Source organism: Myotis myotis, unplaced genomic scaffold, assembly GCF_014108235.1.
Source record: "Myotis myotis isolate mMyoMyo1 unplaced genomic scaffold, mMyoMyo1.p scaffold_m19_p_12, whole genome shotgun sequence".
NCBI classification, from domain to species: Eukaryota; Metazoa; Chordata; class Mammalia; order Chiroptera; family Vespertilionidae; genus Myotis; species Myotis myotis.
This window is the reverse complement of record NW_023416316.1, coordinates 22797872-22817031: the sequence shown is the minus strand read 5'-3', so window position 1 is coordinate 22817031 and position 19160 is coordinate 22797872. Positions and strand designations below refer to the sequence as shown.

Genomic DNA, 19160 nt, shown 5'->3' with positions numbered 1-19160 from the left:
AAAACGAATTTCACCTTTAAAAACACAACACAACACAATTCAAGAAATCTACTTTAATTTCAATAGAGATTACTTCAGAATGAACAGAATCATTCTGTACTATTTGCAGTTGTGCAGGAAACCAAACAGTGAAACATCTTTCCATAACATCCTCCACAGACTTTTATATTTCTATCATACATGTCTAATCTCTTTCCTCAACTGCGTCTATACTGCATATAATACTACCCTAGATTTAAGAGCAGTGACAATATGAAAACATTTTCTTGCCTATGAAGAATACAGCCACTTCTGAACACGCCATAGCCTTATATTTTAAACCCAAGTTAGTGTCTGGAGAAGAAAGTTTTCATAAATTATTCATGACCTGATTCTATTTTTTAAAGTTTCAGCAAATGTGGAAAAAAAAAAAAAAGAACATCTTGACATCTTGTTAATTGTCAATTGATGATGTTATGAGAAGGAAAAAAAAAATCGTTCTTCCACAGAACAAGTGGTTTTGGAGAACAGTTCTGATAGTATTTCAAAGTATCAAAAGGTCTGATAGGTGGCCTCCTTGTTGGGGGGAGGGGGGCGGGGAGATGATTACAATAATTTCAGTTCCTCTTCTGAATTGCTCAGTAGCCCCACGTGATTTTTATATTGGGAGGCAGATTGCTGGCCACAAGGTCATCAAATTTAGATCCATCCTGAACAGGCACCTTATAGAACTCGAGGACATCCCTGACCCTGCACATCTCATGGAGCCTGGAGTTAGGCACTGCGTGGCCCAAGTCATCAGCTAAACGTGCCAAGAAACTGAACTTCAGGCGCCCGTCTTCCAGGGAGATGTCCTGCCAATTGCTAGGAGCAGATGAGCCAAAAATGTCTTGGACGCTCGATTGCAAACGGCTCTGGAGATCTTCAGGAGGTACGTACGTTCGGCTGCGTAAGGGCGGGCACGCCAGGACGGGTTCTGTCTTCACCTCCTCTACCGCCTCAGCCACCACTGGCTTTTTCTGTTCTCTGCAATGATCAAAACCTAGTACCTGAATCTCTGGCTCAGTGTGTGAGTGAAGCTGACAAACACGACACGTGGATGCCCCCCCCCCCCCCCCCCCCCGCTCGCGGAGACCGGCGCTGAAGCCCAACTCGGAACCCTCACACACTAGCCAGGCGCAGGACCAGGGTCCCATCTCAACAGCACGGCATTCCCTTTGGCATTCGTCCCTTCATCTTCCTCCGTGTCTTCCCTTACTTTCCATGACTCTGACCCACCACCTAAACTTTCGCTTTACCTGAATCGAGACCAAAATTCTCGACGTGGGACGCCTGCGATGATCCACGTGAGGCCTTTTCTCCAAACGCCGGGCACTGAGACCGCTGCCATCTCTGCGGAGAGCTACGCGACGGAGCTCCGCCCCCGGCCGGCAGTGACGCTCCAAGACTAGCCAATCGGGTGTAAGCTTAGTGACAGATGGTCTCCGTTCCTAGTAAGAGTCTCCTGCGGCCTGCTGGGAAGTGTAGTCCTGAGGAGGCTGGACCGCGACGCTCTCTCGGAGCATGACGGGAGTTGTAGTTCGGCGGAGTCCCGGGAAGGTTCCGGGTGACGCCTTCTGGTCCGGGGGCGGGCGGTCGGAGCGCTCCCGGGCTGAGAGGAGGAGAAACTGACAACGGGGAGGAGGCTCTAGCGAGGCCTGGAAGGCTGTGCAACCCGGCAGGGGAGGGAGTTCGGGGTCTGGGGGCGGCCAAGGAGCGCTTCTGAAATGCTGCTGGGGTCGTGACCGCTCGGGACCGAGCCGGGACCTGGCCAGATCCAGCCTGGAGGCCTCTCCCTGGTCGGGCCTAATCTCCTGCGGTCGGATAGGCCTCCTCGGAGACTCCTTTCCGTGCGCGCTCCAGGTTCCTGCCCGAATTTCTGGCCAGGAGATGGCTGCCCCGAGCTCCCCGCTGGACCCAAAGGTAAGTCGCCCCTCCGGGTTTCCGCGTTGTCTCAGCGCCACTCCAGCTAGGCCGCGCTCCCCCGCCCCCCTGGTCCCCCGACCCGGCCTTCAGGGCCCGCCCAGTGCGGGGAAGTCTCATTCCCTGCTGCTCGGGGGTGCGGCTCGCGATGAAGCTGCCCCCAGGCTCCGTTTCATCGGGAGCGACCTGATAAATGGGCACGTGCTCCCTTCCAGGGCTCCCTTGGCCAGTGTTCCAGGTGAGGCATCGTTCTGGACCCTCCTCTGCGCCTTCCACGCCTGTCGCTATGCTTGGCGCCAGGACAGACGCTTAGCGAGCTGAGTAGAATGGACCTGAACAGGATCCCAAGCCAGTGCGAAAGGAGAATAGGAGCGGGGTGATGAGGTGAAGGAAGCTTGAGGGGCTCCTTGGGGAAGCTCGCTAAAATTACAATGTTAGGGTATAGTTATTCAACCACAAAAAGCCTTATCCGTAGGCCCCCGCCTCCCAAGGACAAGGGCCCCGCTCAGTTACCGTCTATTGTGGGGTGCCCTGGCTAGTGTGTGAGGGTTCCGAGTTGGAGTCGGTTCCCAGAACGGGGCCCCGTTTGGAACTCTCAGTCCCCATGTTCCTTCTAGCCTAGCCGGCCCCCACACGTGCCACTGTCGGTGGTGGAACTGTCCTTGAGACAACAAGGACTGACCACAGACATCATACTGTTTCAGGGGTTGCTGACATTTGAGGATGTGGCTGTGTTTTTTACCCAGGAGGAGTGGGATTATCTGGATCCGGCTCAGAGAAGCTTGTATAAAGATGTCATGATGGAGAATTATGGGAACCTGGTCTCGCTGGGTAAGAATCCGCTGTTCCTCTCTGATTGAAATACCTAAGAGGCTGTCAGACATCAGACTCTGAGAACACTAACCTTCCCGCCATTCACTGTTTTCCTGACTCTAAACCCCCTCTCATCCTTGCAGGGACCACAATACGAGCCTTTCTGGCTTCCTATCTTCACAATCTCATCCCCATATTGCTCTGTACTTTCCCTCCTGGCTCATCCTCCCACTGCTCTCCTCCCACCCCTTGTCACTCTGCCTTCTGGAGCCGCTGTTCCTCTTCACATAATGTTCCGTACCCCTCCTGGCCTTCACTGAAACCTGGCACTGCCCCAAGGACACCACATCTCTGGGAGGGACTGCTTATTCTCCCACGTCCTCTTCCTTCCCCATCCTCTGTCTCAAGGCTGGAAGGGAGAAATTAGTCTTCTCCCAGCTTTTCCATGCTCTTCCCAAAGCATTCGTTTTCCAACTTCAAGCACAGTATCTCCCCTCCGAGGCCTCAGCAGTCTTGCTCTGTCCACTCAATTCCTTTTCACTGCCAGGTGTGAACTGTTTTTGGATCCTCACACATAGACTTGGTCACGTGTTTCAGAGTCCTCTGTGCTAACCCACACCGTTGATGATACAGTCATTCCTTAAGCCTCAGTGCACCTTGACCACATTGTCTTCAGGGACCCTGCTTTCCCTTTTTATTCGGCAACTCACATCAAGGATCAGACCCTTCATTTTATCATAAGAGGCAAAAACTTAAATATCTTAGTCTTTGACCAAGTACTCAGGTATTTATTGACTGTAACTCAATAGGGATTATCAAAACAAACATAATCTCAATTGGAGCTTACTATAACTTCTTCCTTACCTTTCTTCCTCTCCTACTCGTTTCCTAATAAAGCTATTCATTCTTAATGATGTCTCCTGTTCCTTGACTTCTGTTTTTGTTCTCCTCTTGCCTTCACCTCCTCATTTATTCCAAGAATCTGTATATGAAGTTATCACCAGCATGCTCTCTTTCATCCACCTTGTCATTATTCTCTACCCATTCTATAAGCTTAAAATCCTATATTCATTATTAAATCTGCCTTTTCTCTCCTATCTGAGTTATTAAACACAGCAGGAGAAATTCTTTAATGAAAAGGATTGATGCTTTGTATATATGCATGGTTTTTCTTCTAGTCTCCACTGGCTTTTTACATCTCAACAAGTTTTTACTCTTGATTTGCTCATTCCCTGTTTCTTTGGTGACTATTCCAAAAACGAGCGTTTTCATTCGGTCCATTACTCAGTAGCAGACCTCACCTTCTGTTTCACCAAGAAGACAGAGGCCACTAAACATGAACTCAACTTTTTAGCCCTCATCTGCACACTTAAGGCTGCCCTTATCTTCCTACTTCTCCAGTACTTAGACATCAGCCATCCTTTGCTTTTTCCCCTCTTTAGCTTCTGTCTCTATTCCTTCTCCTCGGATGTCTTTATTCTGATAATAGGTATGTTCTTGGCTCTTTCAATTGGGGAAAGAAGAAGGAAAAGAAAAAAAACTATCTTTTGAGCCACAGTCTGCCTCTTGCTGCTCCCTGTAACCTGCTACTTGTTCTCTTCACAGCCAAGTTTTTCTATGTGTAGTTAATATGTTTTGCACTTTTGTTCTTTAAGCCTTTTTTTTTTTTTTGCATCTACCACTCCCTTTTAGTTGTTTAACATTGGTCTGTAGCCCAGTTGTCAAATGCAAAAGACTCTCTTTGGACCTTATTTTATTCTACTTCTCTATGGATATTTGAAATTCATTATTGCTTCGTTCAGTTGCCTTGCACTCTCAGACTTCCTCTCAGTGTATATACTTTCCTTGGTGGACCTTATCTACATTCATTTCATCGGCTACCACCACGTGATGATAAGTCTCATATCTTTATCTCCACCTAAGAGAGATGATATGGAGCCTAACTGTCTAAATAAAAATCCTAGTTCCACCACTTACTAGTCTTGTAACCATGGGTGAAGTAATTAACTTATCTGTGCCTCAGTTTCTTATTTTATAAAATGGGAATGATAACACCACTTACTTCTTAGGGTTATTGTGAGCATTACCTGAGTTAATATATATAAAGCACTTAGGACACTGACTAGCATGTAGTAAGTACAATATAAATCTTGGTTGCTATCATGACTATCATTGTCATCTTCTTTGTTGAGCTCTGAATTCCTAGTCATCTGTTTTTGAAGACCACACAAGACACCTGACAAATCTCAAATAATCCATTAAGACCTCAAGGGCCTCTTCTTCAGAATTGAGCACTCCTTCCTCTGCTACCTTGTATACACATACATTGTTTAATTTATCACACTTTACTATAATTATTCTTTATGTTATTTTTTTAACTAGATTGATCTCCATGAGGCCAGTAACTATTTTTTTCATTTAATTTCTCCAGCACTTAGGACAGAACCAGGCATATATTATATACTTCTTAAGTATTCATGTGTCTGAGTGAGTATACTTAAAAGTCATAACTTGGCTAGATTATTACATTTGCCCTCTTATTCTAGTCTCCCTTTGTTTTAATATGTTCTCTTTTTGCCACCAAAATGATTTTTTGTTAATTAATTGCTTACAACTTCTGGTGATTCCTGATAGCTTAAAGGATAAAAATCTTGATTTCTTATCATATATACTAGGACCTCCTTAATATAGTTTCTGCCTGGCTTTCTAGCTTCATCTATTTCTGACCACCAGTTCAATCTACAGCAATATCAGCTGCTGATTTTTTAAAAAATACATGCTTATTGATTTCAGAGAAGAAGGGAGAGGGAAAGAGAGAGAGAGAGATAGAAACATCAATGATGAGAAAGAATCATTAATTAGCTGCCTCCTGCATGCCCCCCACTGGGGGATCAGCCCGCAACCCAGGCATGTGCCCTTGACCGGAATTGAACCTGGGACCTGTTAGTCACCAGGCCGACACTCTGTCCATTGAGCCAAACTGGCGAGGGCCGATTTGTTTGTTTGTTTGTTTTTTTCAACATTCCGTGGTGTCTCTGAGTTACTGCCAGCTTTATCCACATACATGGTATCCTGGTTGATAGAACCAGGCAAATGACCAGCCTTTCCTGTCCCTAGTGCTGCAAAATGTGAGTACCATATGGATAAAGGCATGGCAGTGAGCCCATTTGTGGTATCCTACTCTTGGGCTCTCTTCTTTGGTGAAATACAGCTTTTCATCATTTATTCCACAGTCTCTTTATTCTCCTCTGTAGACTCTATCTCCATCCCCTTGAGAGCTCCCTTGATGAGATATCACTATTAGTTGATTGTTCCAATGTAGTGCTTTCCTGCACTTCATCTTGTTGCTTTACTTAACACAATACTAATAGATTTGTAATTTTGGTTCATTATTTATACGTTTCTTTCCTTGCTGATATTCCTTTAAAAACTTTAATAGCTACATTGATAATACAGCTGACAGCTTGATTTCTCAGTTCTTGGTCTTTCAGTCCTTTCTATGAAATCGACTTCTTCAGTTTTAATGATTTTTCTCCAGTCTACTTGACCATATTAGCCTTTGAGCCTTTGACAGAACTGGGAATTGCTGTACTTACAAGACTGTAAACTCATTGTTTCCTTCTTTGATTATAATCTCTTTGTACTTATTTGTTCCACTACTCATTCATTTAATAAATATTTATCAAGCACTATGCTAGTTCTAAGAATACAAGTTCTTCTCCATCCTCCCATTCTTTTACCAGAAAATTGTTGTCTTTATACTCCATTGGATAGTAGGGTTGGCAGCTGTTGTCCATAAGACAAATGTGGCCCACTACCTGTTTTTGTACACAGTTTTATTGGAACATGGACTGCCCAATCTTTTATGTATTATCTTTCGTGCTATAGTAGCAGAGTTGAGTAGTTGCAACAAACACCACATGACTCACAAAGCCAAAAATGTTTACATCTGGCCTTTTACAGAAAGAGTATCAACTCCTGTTCTGTCCTAAAGTTCAGCCACTTCCACTTTGACATTTCCTTGCTTTTCCTCTCTCACCTCAGCTACTATATTATAAAACTGGTTAAAGATTATAGAAATCAACTACTTAAACTAGCTTAAGCCAATAAGAGAAGTTATCATAGGGACATAGACGGCTAGCCTAATATGCTAATTGTCCCTCCAACTGTTTGACCAGTCGCTATGACGCTCACTGACCACCAGGGGGCAGATGCTCTGACAGTAGGTTAGCTTACTCCTGGGGTCCAGCTGATATGGACTGGATGAGATGGGCCGGACACGCCCTGGAGCCCTCCCACAGTCCATCCCTGGCTCCAATTGTGCACCGGTGGGGTCTCTTGGCCTGGCCTGTGCCCTCTCACAATCCAGGACCCTTCAGGGGATGTTGGAGAGCTGGTTTCAGCCCGATCCCTGCAGGCCAGACTGAGGGACCCTACTGGTGCACAAACCCGTGCATCAAGCCTCTAATGCAGTGGTTCTCAACCTTCCTAATGCCACGACCCTTTAATACAGTTCCTCATGTTGTGGTGACGCCCAATTTCATTGTTACAAATTGAATGTAATTAAAGCATAGTGATTAATCACAAAAACAATATGTAATTATATATGTGTTTTCCGATGGTCTTAGGCGACCCCTGTGAAAGGGTCGTTCAACCCCCAAAGGGGTCGCGACCCACAGGTTGAGAACCGCTGCTCGAGTGGCATATATGAGCAGGATTGCAACTGGACATCAGAAAAGAACTAAAACCAGAAATTGGATCACTGTCAGAAGTTGAGAATTAACTGTCTTTGTGTCCTGTTTCTTTCTCCTTGGCAGAATAGTCTTTCCTCCTATGTTCACATGCTTTTGTTCCTTTAGTTTTTAGTTCCTGTTGATAGGTTACAATTCTGGTCACATTTAGGCTATTTCAATTTCAATTCCAAATTCCTGGGAAAGATGCGCTTTGAGTGAGCTATCTTACTCTAGAATTAGCTGCTCACAAGATGGGAACATATATTGCAAGTATGGCAGATAACCCAGAAGGTGATTATAGCTACCAAATGCAGATCATTTGGGTAGCCATTTCTAGGCTGCTCCATGTAGAAGCCTAGACTCACTAATTTCTCTGTCTGCTTGACCTTTGTATTTTTATGCCAGTGCCTCTATTTTATTTACTTGAACAATATTTTACATTTTATGTCTGTTCAGATAATTCCTTCTTTTACATTCCTTTTCAGGATAACTAATTTTCTGCATTCTTCTGGTTGGAATCTAGATTCGTTGGGGGTTTTTTTTGTTGTTGTTTTATAGGATTTTGATTGGAATGCAGTTAGGTTCAGAGATTGGTTTGGGAAGAATGAAGATCCTTATAATATTGAATCTCTCAATCTCTCTGTTTAACTGTCTTTTATGTCCCTCAGAAAAATTTTCTGGATGATTTTTATGGATCTTACATTTTTCTTATTAGATTTATTTCTAGTTTATTTGTGATTTTTGTTATTACCATGAAGAGCATATTTTAATTTTCTACATTTCTATAAAATGGTTTTTCTTGGTAGTAAAAAACAGTATCTATTTTATATGTTAGTCTTGTTATCGCTATTATATCCTAATTAATTATTTTAGGTAGATATTCATATCATTTGCAAATAAATAATAATTTTTTCTTATTCCTTTTAAAACATCCTCTGGAATAATATCTATTGGGTAAACATGAAGAGACTTTTCCTTCTTACGAGAAATTTATAATCTAGTGAAACAGACAAAAATAAATTGTTAAAAGTTCAGTGTAATAATAGCTTTAATGGAGTTATGGACAAGGGGTAGTGATAAAAAACAGAACACCGAAATATGTCTAGTAGAAAGAGTGAAGGCTTTGTTGAAGAACTATTGCTTTGAATTGAATCTTAAAGAGTAATCAAGAGTAGCCCAGCTGGTGTGGCTCAGTGGTTGAGCCCTGACCCAGGAACCAAGAGGTTGTGGGTTCCATTCCCAGTCAGCGCACATGCGGCTGGATCCCCAGTAGGCGGTGTGCAGGAGGCAGCCAATTGATCATGTTTCTCTTACTCATCAATGTTTCTATCTGTCCCTCTCCCTTCCTCTCTCTAAAAATCAATAAAAACATATTTTAACATAAATAAATAAATAAAAATAGTAATCAAGAGTTTTCCAGGTAAATAATGTTGGGGGACATTTAGTAAACAAGATATGCAGTGAAATGGCATGAAAGATCATAACACAAGCAGTTTGTCCACTTAAATTATAGTAGAGTAGGTAGCAGGGTGAATTACAGTGTAGAAGTGGTGAGTATCATAGTGCAAAGAGCTTTGATTTGATCTTGGAAGTAGAGTGCTGATGAATCTACAGATGGTGGCATGAGTAGAATTCCATTTTGTGACAATTTCTCTGGATTCAGTGAAGTAAATGTAGTGAGTATAGAGTGAGATGGTGGAAACATGGGTAACAATAACCTCAAACAGTTGACAAAGGAAGAGAAATCCATGAAGGACTTGTATTATAAAAGGTCTAAGAAGAAGTAGGGAGACAACTAAAAGAACATAATGATACAGAAACCTAAAACAGATAGTGTCAAGAAATGGGAGTGGTCACCAGTGTCAAATGCTGCTATAGGAAATAAGGACTGAAAAACATCCATTGTATTTTTACTCAAAAATTATTGATGACTGAATAAGTTTCTCTAGATGCTGGAAGCAGAAACCAGATCTAACAGTAGGTTGTAGAATAGATTGAATGGGAATAGGTTGGGCATGGAAAACATAGTTAGGAAATGAAGAGCTACACCTAAGATTTTTCCCCCCAAAGATTGGCTTTCATCAGAGAAGGATTTCAGATTCAAGGTAAATGGTCATATTTGTATGTTGGTAGGAAGGTGTCAAGGAGAATACAAATTGAAGAAAGAGGAAAAAATGCTACTAATTAAACAAGTTCCCAGAGGCAAGTGGAATCAAGAGAGGGTAGATGGATTAGCCTTGGATAGGAATGGGGTATATATTAATGTACAATTGCAGATAATTTTATAGATAGGGGCCAGAAAGTTGAAGGAGTTCTCCTATCCTTTTTAATTGTGTGAAGGAAAAACAGTCCATTGAATTTGAGAGAGAACACTGTAAATAGCCTAAGTAAAAGTAAAGTTTCTAGTAAATTGTATAGGGAACAAAGTGTTATGTGGTTTTTTTTTAGAATAAAATAACTTAATGACTGATTTGGATTAAGTGAAAAAAATTAAAAGATGAATTCACAGTTAGAAGACTAAAAAGTTGAGAGAAAAGGGGAACTCTAAAAAGGAAATTGTTTAAGCCAAATTTATACTTAGTAGTGATTGAAACTTCTAGTAAAGTTATCCAACAGGCACGAAGAGTTAGAAATCAAGGAAAGAAGTCAGTATGATACTCGGTTATATCATAGACCATTATGTTATCTTTCCTCTAACACAGTGGTCGGCAAACTGCGGCTCACGAGCCACATGCGGCTCTTTGGCCCCTTGAGTGTGGCTCTTCCACAAAATACCACGTGCGGGCGCACATGTACAGTGTGATTGAAACTTCGTGGCCCATGCGCAGAAGTCGGTATTTTGTGGAAGAGCCACACTCAAGGGGCCAAAGAGCCACATGTGGCTCTCGAGCCGCAGTTTGCCGACCACTGCTCTAACACATGTGAGATTTTCATCTCTCAGTTGTCATGCAGCTTATCATTTGGAACTAAAGGGTTCCAACTTGGGTCTTAATATCTTTAGAATGAGAATCATATATACTTGAAGAATGCGGTGTGATTTGTTGTTGGTGAAGTCATAAGCTATCACAGACTACTCTTTTTCTTTGTTTCTTCTATTGGTTCTGACCATGTCCCTTTATATTTATTTTATTCTGTCTTTCTATATTATGGACTTAATGTCACTTCATTCTATCATTATTTTTGTTAAAAACCATTTTCTGTCTTGATTCAGGAACTGCTTTTTATTTAATATTTTCTTTATCATATTATTTTCTTTCTCCATTTATATTTATTGCCCATTCCATTTAGTAGGAGGCTTCATGTCTTATCTCTGAATCCTGGCTCATTACACAATGCCTGGAATACTCTTTATTGTAATAAATAAATTCTTATTAATGAATGAATTTTTGCTTTCCCTTGTTTTTGTCTTTTATCTTTTTCAGTATCATTTTATGGTTCCTTTCTGTCAGTTATTTGGTCTACTCACTTTATAATAATGCTGTCTCATTCTAAATTTTCCTGAACCTACTGTTTTTTCCCATTTTATTCTTTCTTCCTTGGTAGACCAGTTCATCCCACCACTACTTGTTTTAATTCTTTGTTTAGTCACCTTACTTTGCATAATTTACTATTGATTTACCAGCCCTTTCTCTTAACTCTTCTTGCTCCTACAGACTCATTCTTTGCCTCATAAACTCTTTTCATACCTGTTCTCCAAGAAAAACATTTCATTGCATCAGATAACTAATACTCAATAATAGTAATTATGTAGTTTATACTCTTTACCAAGTAATGGGTACTGTTCTAAAAGCTTTGTGTATATGAACTAATGTAATCCTCAAACAATATTGTGAGGTAGTAAACTACATTTGATATAGTAGATTAATTTATCTTAATTTGATTTATCTGAATTATCTAATTTTTCTGACAGTTTCTCCTTAATAGAAAAGAACTTGGCTGATGTTTCTGTTTTCTATTTATTATTCTAGATGTTTTAAACAGAGATAAGGATGAGGAACCAACTGTGAAACAAGAAATTGAGGAAATTGAGGAAGAAATGGAATCAAAGGGTATAATAGTTACAAGAATCAAAAGTGAAACTGACCAGGATCCCATGTGTAGAGAAACCTTTGAACTTGTTGGTAGGTTAGATAAACAGAGAGGAATCTTCTTATGGGAAATACCAAGGGAATCTTTGACCCAGGAACAAAGAATGTTCAGAGGAAACACTAACATTATTCGTAAGAGAACTAACTCAGAAGAGAAATGCCATAAATGTGAAGAATGTGGAAAGGGTTTTGTCCGCAAGGCCCATTTCATTCAACATCAACGGGTCCATACTGGTGAGAAACCGTTTCAATGCAATGAATGTGGGAAAAGTTTTAGTCGCAGTTCATTTGTTATTGAACATCAGAGAATTCACACCGGAGAAAGGCCCTATGAGTGTAACTACTGTGGAAAAACCTTTAGTGTGAGCTCAACCCTTATTAGACATCAGAGAATCCACACTGGAGAGAGACCCTATCAGTGTAATCAGTGTAAACAGAGCTTCAGCCAGAGAAGGAGCCTTGTTAAACATCAGAGGATTCACACAGGTGAGAAACCCCATAAGTGTAGTGACTGTGGTAAAGCCTTTAGTTGGAAGTCACACCTTATTGAGCATCAAAGAACTCACACTGGTGAAAAACCTTATCACTGTACCAAATGTAAAAAAAGCTTTAGCCGAAATTCATTACTGGTTGAACATCAGAGAATTCACACTGGAGAAAGACCCCATAAATGTGGTGAATGTGGGAAAGCCTTTAGATTAAGTACATACCTTATACAACACCAAAAAATCCACACTGGTGAGAAGCCTTTTCTTTGTATTGAATGTGGAAAAAGCTTCAGTCGGAGCTCATTCCTTATTGAACATCAGAGGATCCATACAGGTGAAAGACCTTATCAGTGCAAAGAGTGCGGGAAAAGCTTCAGTCAACTTTGCAACCTTACTCGTCATCAGAGAATCCACACAGGAGATAAACCCCATAAGTGTAAGGAATGTGGAAAAGCCTTTAGCAGAAGCTCAGGTCTCATTCAGCATCAGAGAATTCACACTAGAGAGAAGACATATTCATACAATGAAACTAAGGAAAGTTTTGATCCAAATTGCAGTCTTGTTTTACAGCAGGAAGTCTTCCCTAAGGAAAAATCTTATAAATGTGATGAATGTGGGAAAACTTTTAGTGTCAGTGCTCATCTTGTACAACATCAAAGAATCCACACTGGTGAAAAGCCCTACTTATGTACTGTGTGTGGGAAAAGCTTCAGTCGGAGCTCATTTCTTATTGAACATCAGAGAATCCACACTGGTGAGAGACCCTATCGATGTAGACAGTGTGGCAAAAGCTTTAGTCAACTTTGTAATCTTATTCGACATCAGGGTGTTCACACAGGTAATAAACCCCATAAATGTGATGAATGTGGAAAAGCCTTTAGCCGGAACTCAGGCCTTATTCAGCATCAGAGAATACACACAGGAGAGAAACCTTATAAGTGTGAGAAGTGCGACAAAAGTTTTAGTCAACAGCGCAGCCTTGTCAACCATCAGAAGATCCATGCAGAAATGAAAACCCAAGAAACCCATGAATGTGATGCTTGTGGCGAAGCCTTCAATTGCCGCATATCTCTTATTCAGCATCAAAAATTGCACACTACATGGATGCAGTAAATATAGAGAAATATTTAAGCTTAGTTGGACTTGAGACTAGCTTACCCAAGTGCAGTTTCAACATTGCTCAATGTGAGTCAGATTTAGTAAGAAAGGAAAGTATCTTTGGCCTTAGGCAAATGGTTTCTAGAGATTCTGTGAATAGTGGACAACCAGCTACCCACAGGCGTTTTTCATTACTCTTTGTTTTGATGACTCAGTAATTTATGCATCTTTTTTAAACAAATCTTTCAGGTTAAACCTGGGCTCAGAGCATTTGATTATAATAATGAAGGGAGAATGACAAAGTTGCATTGATACAAGGGAGCTAGAACCACTCATGTTAGAAAACTAGAATAATTCTTCAGAGACCTCTGCCGCCATCTTATATGGTAGTTCTTTCGGTTCTATGATATGTTTGGCTATGCATGCCAAAGTCCAGTAATTGAGCATAGGATGAAGTTTTCAAGGAAACAGCCCAGAATTTTTGAAACTGATTTGTTTTTTGAAAAATTTTTTTTTTTGAAACAATTTTTTGTCATTGTTTAAGCCAGTTATTTGGCATGTGAGTTACAAGAAAGCAGTTCCAATGCCTCATGGTTCTCAGAAATGTGAAATGAGTGGACCATTAATTTTACATGTTAAGATTATGTAACAAACCTAGCAAAGGTGTTACCAAGGAATCTGGCAGTGCCTTTTTCCCCCCCAAAAAATGGGCCCAAAAAGGTGGAGGAAGACACTATTCTTTTTGTGTCCTCCCATCTGTGAAAGATATTTGTAATCCTATACAAATAATCGTATTCCTTCACTACCAGTAGCATGTGAAAGTGTACATATTTTGATTGCCAAGAATTGAAAATAAAGAGACCTGGAGTCTATGTTAGGAAGCTGAGATATTTTGGTATTGCTTTGGTTTTTATAGTAACTAGACTTTGCATGCAGTTTTAAAATTCTTATTTCTGGCTCTAGGGCTTCCCTTAGTTAAAGGTTACTATAAACCTATTAATTCATCTGTTCTAATCATTAAACCTGTTTTGTTTTGTTTTTTGCTTTGTGTAAGAGTTCTTTGTTACTATAGTGTAACATCTATCCTGTCAAATATATTACTGTTTAAAAATTAGAATCAAGATTTAAAGGAAATTGCTATACCTGTGAGATAGTAGAGATATCCAGAGGTCATTGGAGTTGTGGACATGATACACAGGGAAGATATCTGGGCTATAAATTTACTTAGGATTCCCAAGTGTTTAGACACAGAAATGAATTAAGATTTAACAAGAGGATAAAGTAAATAAAATAAAATGAATGAATCAATCAAAAAATGGAATCCCAAGACCCACTCTTGTTTATTGGGTGGGCAAGATGTGAAAGAAACTGAGGAAGTTTCCAGAAGTATGGAAAACCCAATATGTAGTGATAGTTGCTATAGGATAATGGCCTAGAAGGATACTGAGGAGATATCAGTGAGGGGTTGAAGAGTATCCTTTAGATAATTAGAATGTCAATGAGTTCTATAAGAGCAGCTTTCAAATTTGGAAAGAACCAGTTTTCAGGGGGTTAAGTAATGTCTGGAGAGTCTAAATCAGTTCCCAAATACTATCAATTCATGACTTCTACATTCAAATGGTAAAAAGGATAATATAGTGTCTTTGTAAACAAGTTAAATTGATTAAAGACCTTACTTAATTCTGAAATTATGCCCCCTGCTTTTTTAATTTAAAAAGTTCTTTTACAAAATATTAGTAATTTTAGGTGATGGTCTGTTGAATGTATGTCTCTGTAGGTTTAAAAAAATTGGCAACCTTTTTTCAGTTATCCTTCTCACCCATCTAATTTTATTGGTCTATAGCAGTGGTCAGCAAACTGCAGCTCGCGAGCCACATGCGGCTCTTTGGCCCCTTGAGTGTGGCTCTTCCACAAAATACCATGTGCGGGCGCGCACGTACAGTGCGATTGAAACTTCGTGGCCTGTGCACAGAAGTTGGTATTTTGTGGAAGGGCCACACTCAAGGGGCCAAAGAGCCGCATGTGGCTCGCGAGCCGCAGTTTGCCGACCAGGGGTCTATAGTAAGGAGTAAAAGGTAGATTGAGAAAGAGGCATGTGGATCAAGATTAAAGAAAAATTTGAGTACTTTTCCATTCTGAACAGAGAGCCACTTGAGGGAGGTTGAAGATAAAGGAAAGCATGTGGACATTGATTGTTATAATCTAAAATTAATTCTAGCACTAATGGAAGAATTTTATTTGGAGATTTTTCTTCCTCCAATTTGATAGAAAAAGAGAACAGATTTAGAAATAGAGTGTGCATAACATGACCTGTTTTCAAAAAATAGTCATATTCATCTTTTGAGAGTCAGGGAAAGAAGAGGGGTAGGCACTGTTAGGGGTGGAGTCAAGAGCCTCATTGATAATAAAGGTTTGAAGTACAATGGGGAGAATGGAAGACTTGGGGGTGATGGCTTGTGGGTTTTTGTATAGGGCCCAGTTGAAATAAAGGACTATGAACTTTTAATGCAATTGCTCAAGTTCCTTGTTGAAATAACACATGGGACAATTTTGAAAGAAAATTTAAGAGTTAAAATAGATGAAGCAAAATACTAGTAGATTTATTCAGGTTCTTTAGAGAATCAGCCAATAAACCAAAAGGATATATAGGTAAGCAGATGATGGGTGGGTGGGTGGGTGAGTAGGTAGATAGATTAGATAGATGATAGATAGGTAGATAGATGATAGATAGAATAGGAATTGGCTCCTGTGAATATGGAGGCTAAGAACTCCCACAATGTGCCTGCCATCTGTAAGCTAGAGAACCATGAAAGCCAAAGGTATAATTCAGACTGAGTTCAGAGACCCTAAAACCAGGAGCTTTTTATAAAGACTGGAGGAAATGCTCTAGTTTAGGCAGAGCGAATTTGTTCTTCCTCCACCTTTTTGTTGGTTTCAGGCTCTCAATGAATTAGATGATGCCCACCAACATTGGTAAAGGCAATCTTTATTCAGTTTACAGATTCAAATGCAAATTTCTTTCAGAAGCACCATCACAGGCACACCCAGAAAAAATGTTTACCAGCATTCCTTAGCCCAGTCAAGTTGAAAAAATTAACCATCACAGTGGGTAACATAAAACAATCAGGAAAAAGGAGTCCTTGGTGGTGAAAGAAAAAAAAAATGGAAATCACTGTAAATATTACATTTCTCTGTAATTTTGATGAGTGAGGCATTTCACTTTCATCTGTCTTCCTAGGAGGATGTTAGCAAATCTAGGCATACCCAGTTGAGCATGATACATGCACTATAAATTTCAACTTTTTCTGTAGTCCATCTATTGCAGTCACTTTGTTCCTAATCAGTATTAGATACCTTTCACCTTCTCTGTCTCCTTCAAAAGTGGTGGCCTTGGGTGGTTGATGGCGGTGGGTAGATTGGCTTCTTTTTAATTAAAATCATCTCTATTACCATGATGCATGGACAAATAGGGCAAATATTTAATGTCCAAATACTAGAAGTTCAATTAACATGTATTTTTAAAATACCCTCTAGGTGCTATATTAATGTAATAAGTTTTAGTTGCATCAAACAGTCCTTTATCCTCTAGGAGACTAAGGAGTAACTAGTAAGCCAAATGTATTCCGTAGAGTACAGACTGGGAGAAAATCACCTAACTTTCCAAAACAGTTCTAACACATCTCGCACAAATAAGACAGAGTGCGTATCTCTGCCTTTGCTATCTCCTGTTCAGAAGTGGTGTTCTCAAGAACTTTTCTCATGTCTGTCCAATGGCTGTGATAAACTTCCACGTCAGGGCAGTCATTGCATTCCTGCAAACAAGAAGTGCATTCTGATTTCTTTGGCCTGTAAATTCCCCCAAAGTAAAACCAGGGCAGGCCAAGGAAAAGTTTCAAGTGGCTGCAGAGAGATGACTTGCCCTTGGCTATCTTAGGAGGGCAGGGTAGATTTCTCTGACACCTGAGCTCTCAGGTTGCAGCCTAGCACTGGTTGTTCTGCCCGCTGGGAGAATTGGTGCTATGTTTAAAATATGCTCCGTTTCATTGTACCACTGTGCTCCAAGAGCTGAGTCTGTGTATGTATGTAAGCCTCTTTTTAAGTACTAGATCTAGAATTATTTTGAATTTTCATTTGTCATAGTACTTGCCTCCCACGTTGAAATTAAAGAGAGACATTATTAGGATGGCAAATGGCTATGTTGCACAAGGAGAAATTCGTTGTTTTCCTCTGATGATGTCATGTCCACTCACCAACTTTTACCAACAAGGGGCTAAGCCCTATGCTATTATACACACTTAGCTGGCTTCCAGTTTCCTTCCAATCCTCTATATTCTAAAAAATAATTTTCAGCAATACTCTTTTATCATGTTATTCCCTGTGCAAAAATTATTCACATTTCCCTATTTCTCATTTCATCGAGGCAAGATTTTCCATAATATCTCTGCCCAAGCTCCCTTTCTCCTACTGTGCCACTCCGCTTGGACTCACCATTCTAGTCAAATTCCGCACGATATCCTCAACATGTATAATCTGTACTCTTGTCAGGACACAGCTAATTCATCTCCACTCTCAAGTGCCTTTATCATTCTTCAAGAGCCAACTGACAGGGGAAAATAGATATTTATTCACAACTTACGTATCTGGCACTGTACATAGAATATTACTAACCTCACAACAGCCCTGTTTTACAGATGAGAAACAGGGTTCAGAGAGAGGAAGTATATTTCCCAAGATCATACAAAAAACTACCTGCAACTCATCTTTGTAAAGCATTCCTTCCCTTTTGACCTCAGCACTGGCCCATGCCTCTGCGGTTTAGCACATTATTGTGTGCCATTTTGTTTCCTAATTGTGTCCTTGTTTTCCTCATCTCAATGGTAAGCATAGAAGGACCCTGTAGTATCTTTACAGGGCAAAGCGTACAGTAAGTGCTGAATGGATACTTGACCGATTTTATATGTTTACGTATATTGATGCCCAGTACTGTTAGGCTATTTTAGAAGGCTTGGGACAGATTGTGTTACAGCCAGAAAAATATGTTTATTTGAGTAATGGAAAGAGACCTGTGTCTGGCTGTGTTGAGCTTTGCTGTTATTCCTATCTCTTAATTCACCCTCTAGAAAATGGGTTTAGGTAGGGAATTGGTAGCATTGCATGAGTCCTCAGGCTCTATTGAGCATGGATAATTCACCTGGTACCCTAAAAGTGTGGCAGATATTGTTCTAAGGGCAGGTCCACAATCCTTTATCTGAAAGTCTTGAGGACTTTGCAAATCACACTGGTCTCACCTACTGGTTTTGTGACCTTGAGCAACTTCCTTAGCATACTGGACCCCAGAGGCTGATATTCTCATCGTTACAATCAGCTTCTGCTTCTGTTAAATTCACATTATGAATCGTCTCATCTTGTTTTTGTAAAGCATGATGTAGACTCATATGTGAAACTAGGCTCTTCCTATCAAGAAGACACACGTCTTTAGATTACTTAATATCTCTCCGTAAAAGTCCTTTAGTCATCTCCCCACAATTCCATATCGTCCTAGTATCTCCATGCCTTCTCTCTTCCTCCTCCTTTCTCATTTTTCCTTTCTCCTCCCTATTTCCTTTTTTTTTTTAAATATATTTTATTGATTTTTTACAGAGAGGAAGGGAGAGAGATAGAGAGTTAGAAACATCGATGAGAGAGAAACATCGATCAGCTGCCTCCTGCACATCTCCTACTGGGGATGTGCCCGCAACCCAGGTACATGCCCTTGACCGGAATCGAACCTGGGACCTTTCAGTCCGCAGGCCGACGCTCTATCCACTGAGCCAAACCAGTTTCGGCCCTATTTCCTTTTTAAAAAATATATGTTTTTATTTATTTTCAAGAGAGAAGAAGGGAGAGGGAGAGAGAGAGAAAAACATTAATGAGAGAGAAACATCTATCAGCTGCATCCTGCATGCCCCTACTGGGGATTGAGCCTACAACCTAGGCATGTGCCTTGACCAGGAATTGAA

The 19160-nt window shown here is 40.6% G+C and overlaps 2 protein-coding genes across 4 annotated transcripts; one reads left to right on the top strand and one right to left on the bottom strand.

Moving 5' to 3' along the window:
• Nucleotides 1–38: 38 nt before the first annotated feature.
• MRPL50 (mitochondrial ribosomal protein L50) lies at nucleotides 39–1504 on the bottom strand. The gene is made up of 2 exons (XM_036330180.1): nucleotides 1278–1504; nucleotides 39–1005 (listed from the first exon to the last, which is right to left on the bottom strand). The coding sequence occupies exons 1-2, from the start codon at nucleotides 1367–1369 to the stop codon at nucleotides 618–620; spliced, it is 480 nt and encodes a 159-aa protein (XP_036186073.1). The 5' UTR covers nucleotides 1370–1504; the 3' UTR covers nucleotides 39–617.
• Nucleotides 1505–1640: 136 nt separating this feature from the next.
• On the top strand, nucleotides 1641–14200 carry ZNF189 (zinc finger protein 189). 3 transcript variants are annotated; one of them, XM_036330179.1, is made up of 3 exons: nucleotides 1641–1941; nucleotides 2691–2772; nucleotides 11456–14200. In XM_036330179.1, exons 1-3 carry the CDS (start codon nucleotides 1909–1911, stop codon nucleotides 13174–13176), a joined length of 1836 nt encoding a protein of 611 aa, XP_036186072.1. In that variant the 5' UTR covers nucleotides 1641–1908; the 3' UTR covers nucleotides 13177–14200. The 3 variants fall into 3 exon arrangements, with proteins under 3 accessions (XP_036186072.1, XP_036186070.1, XP_036186071.1); XM_036330177.1 differs by having other exon boundaries at nucleotides 2646–2772; XM_036330178.1 differs by having other exon boundaries at nucleotides 1642–1941; nucleotides 2688–2772.
• Nucleotides 14201–19160: the final 4960 nt, after the last annotated feature.

Excerpts from the sequence above, each read along its gene's own strand:
- MRPL50 (XM_036330180.1), bottom strand. The coding sequence starts at position 1,369 with ATGGCAGCGGTCTCAGTGCCCGGCGTTTGGAGAAAAGGCCTCACGTGG. Across the intron at positions 1,006-1,277 it reads GAATTTTGGTCTCGATTCAG|AGAACAGAAAAAGCCAGTGG; the intron begins GTAAAGCGAAAG and ends TGATCATTGCAG.
- ZNF189 (XM_036330177.1), top strand. The coding sequence starts at position 1,909 with ATGGCTGCCCCGAGCTCCCCGCTGGACCCAAAG. Across the intron at positions 1,942-2,645 it reads GCTCCCCGCTGGACCCAAAG|GGGTTGCTGACATTTGAGGA; the intron begins GTAAGTCGCCCC and ends ATACTGTTTCAG. Across the intron at positions 2,773-11,455 it reads TGGGAACCTGGTCTCGCTGG|ATGTTTTAAACAGAGATAAG; the intron begins GTAAGAATCCGC and ends TTATTATTCTAG.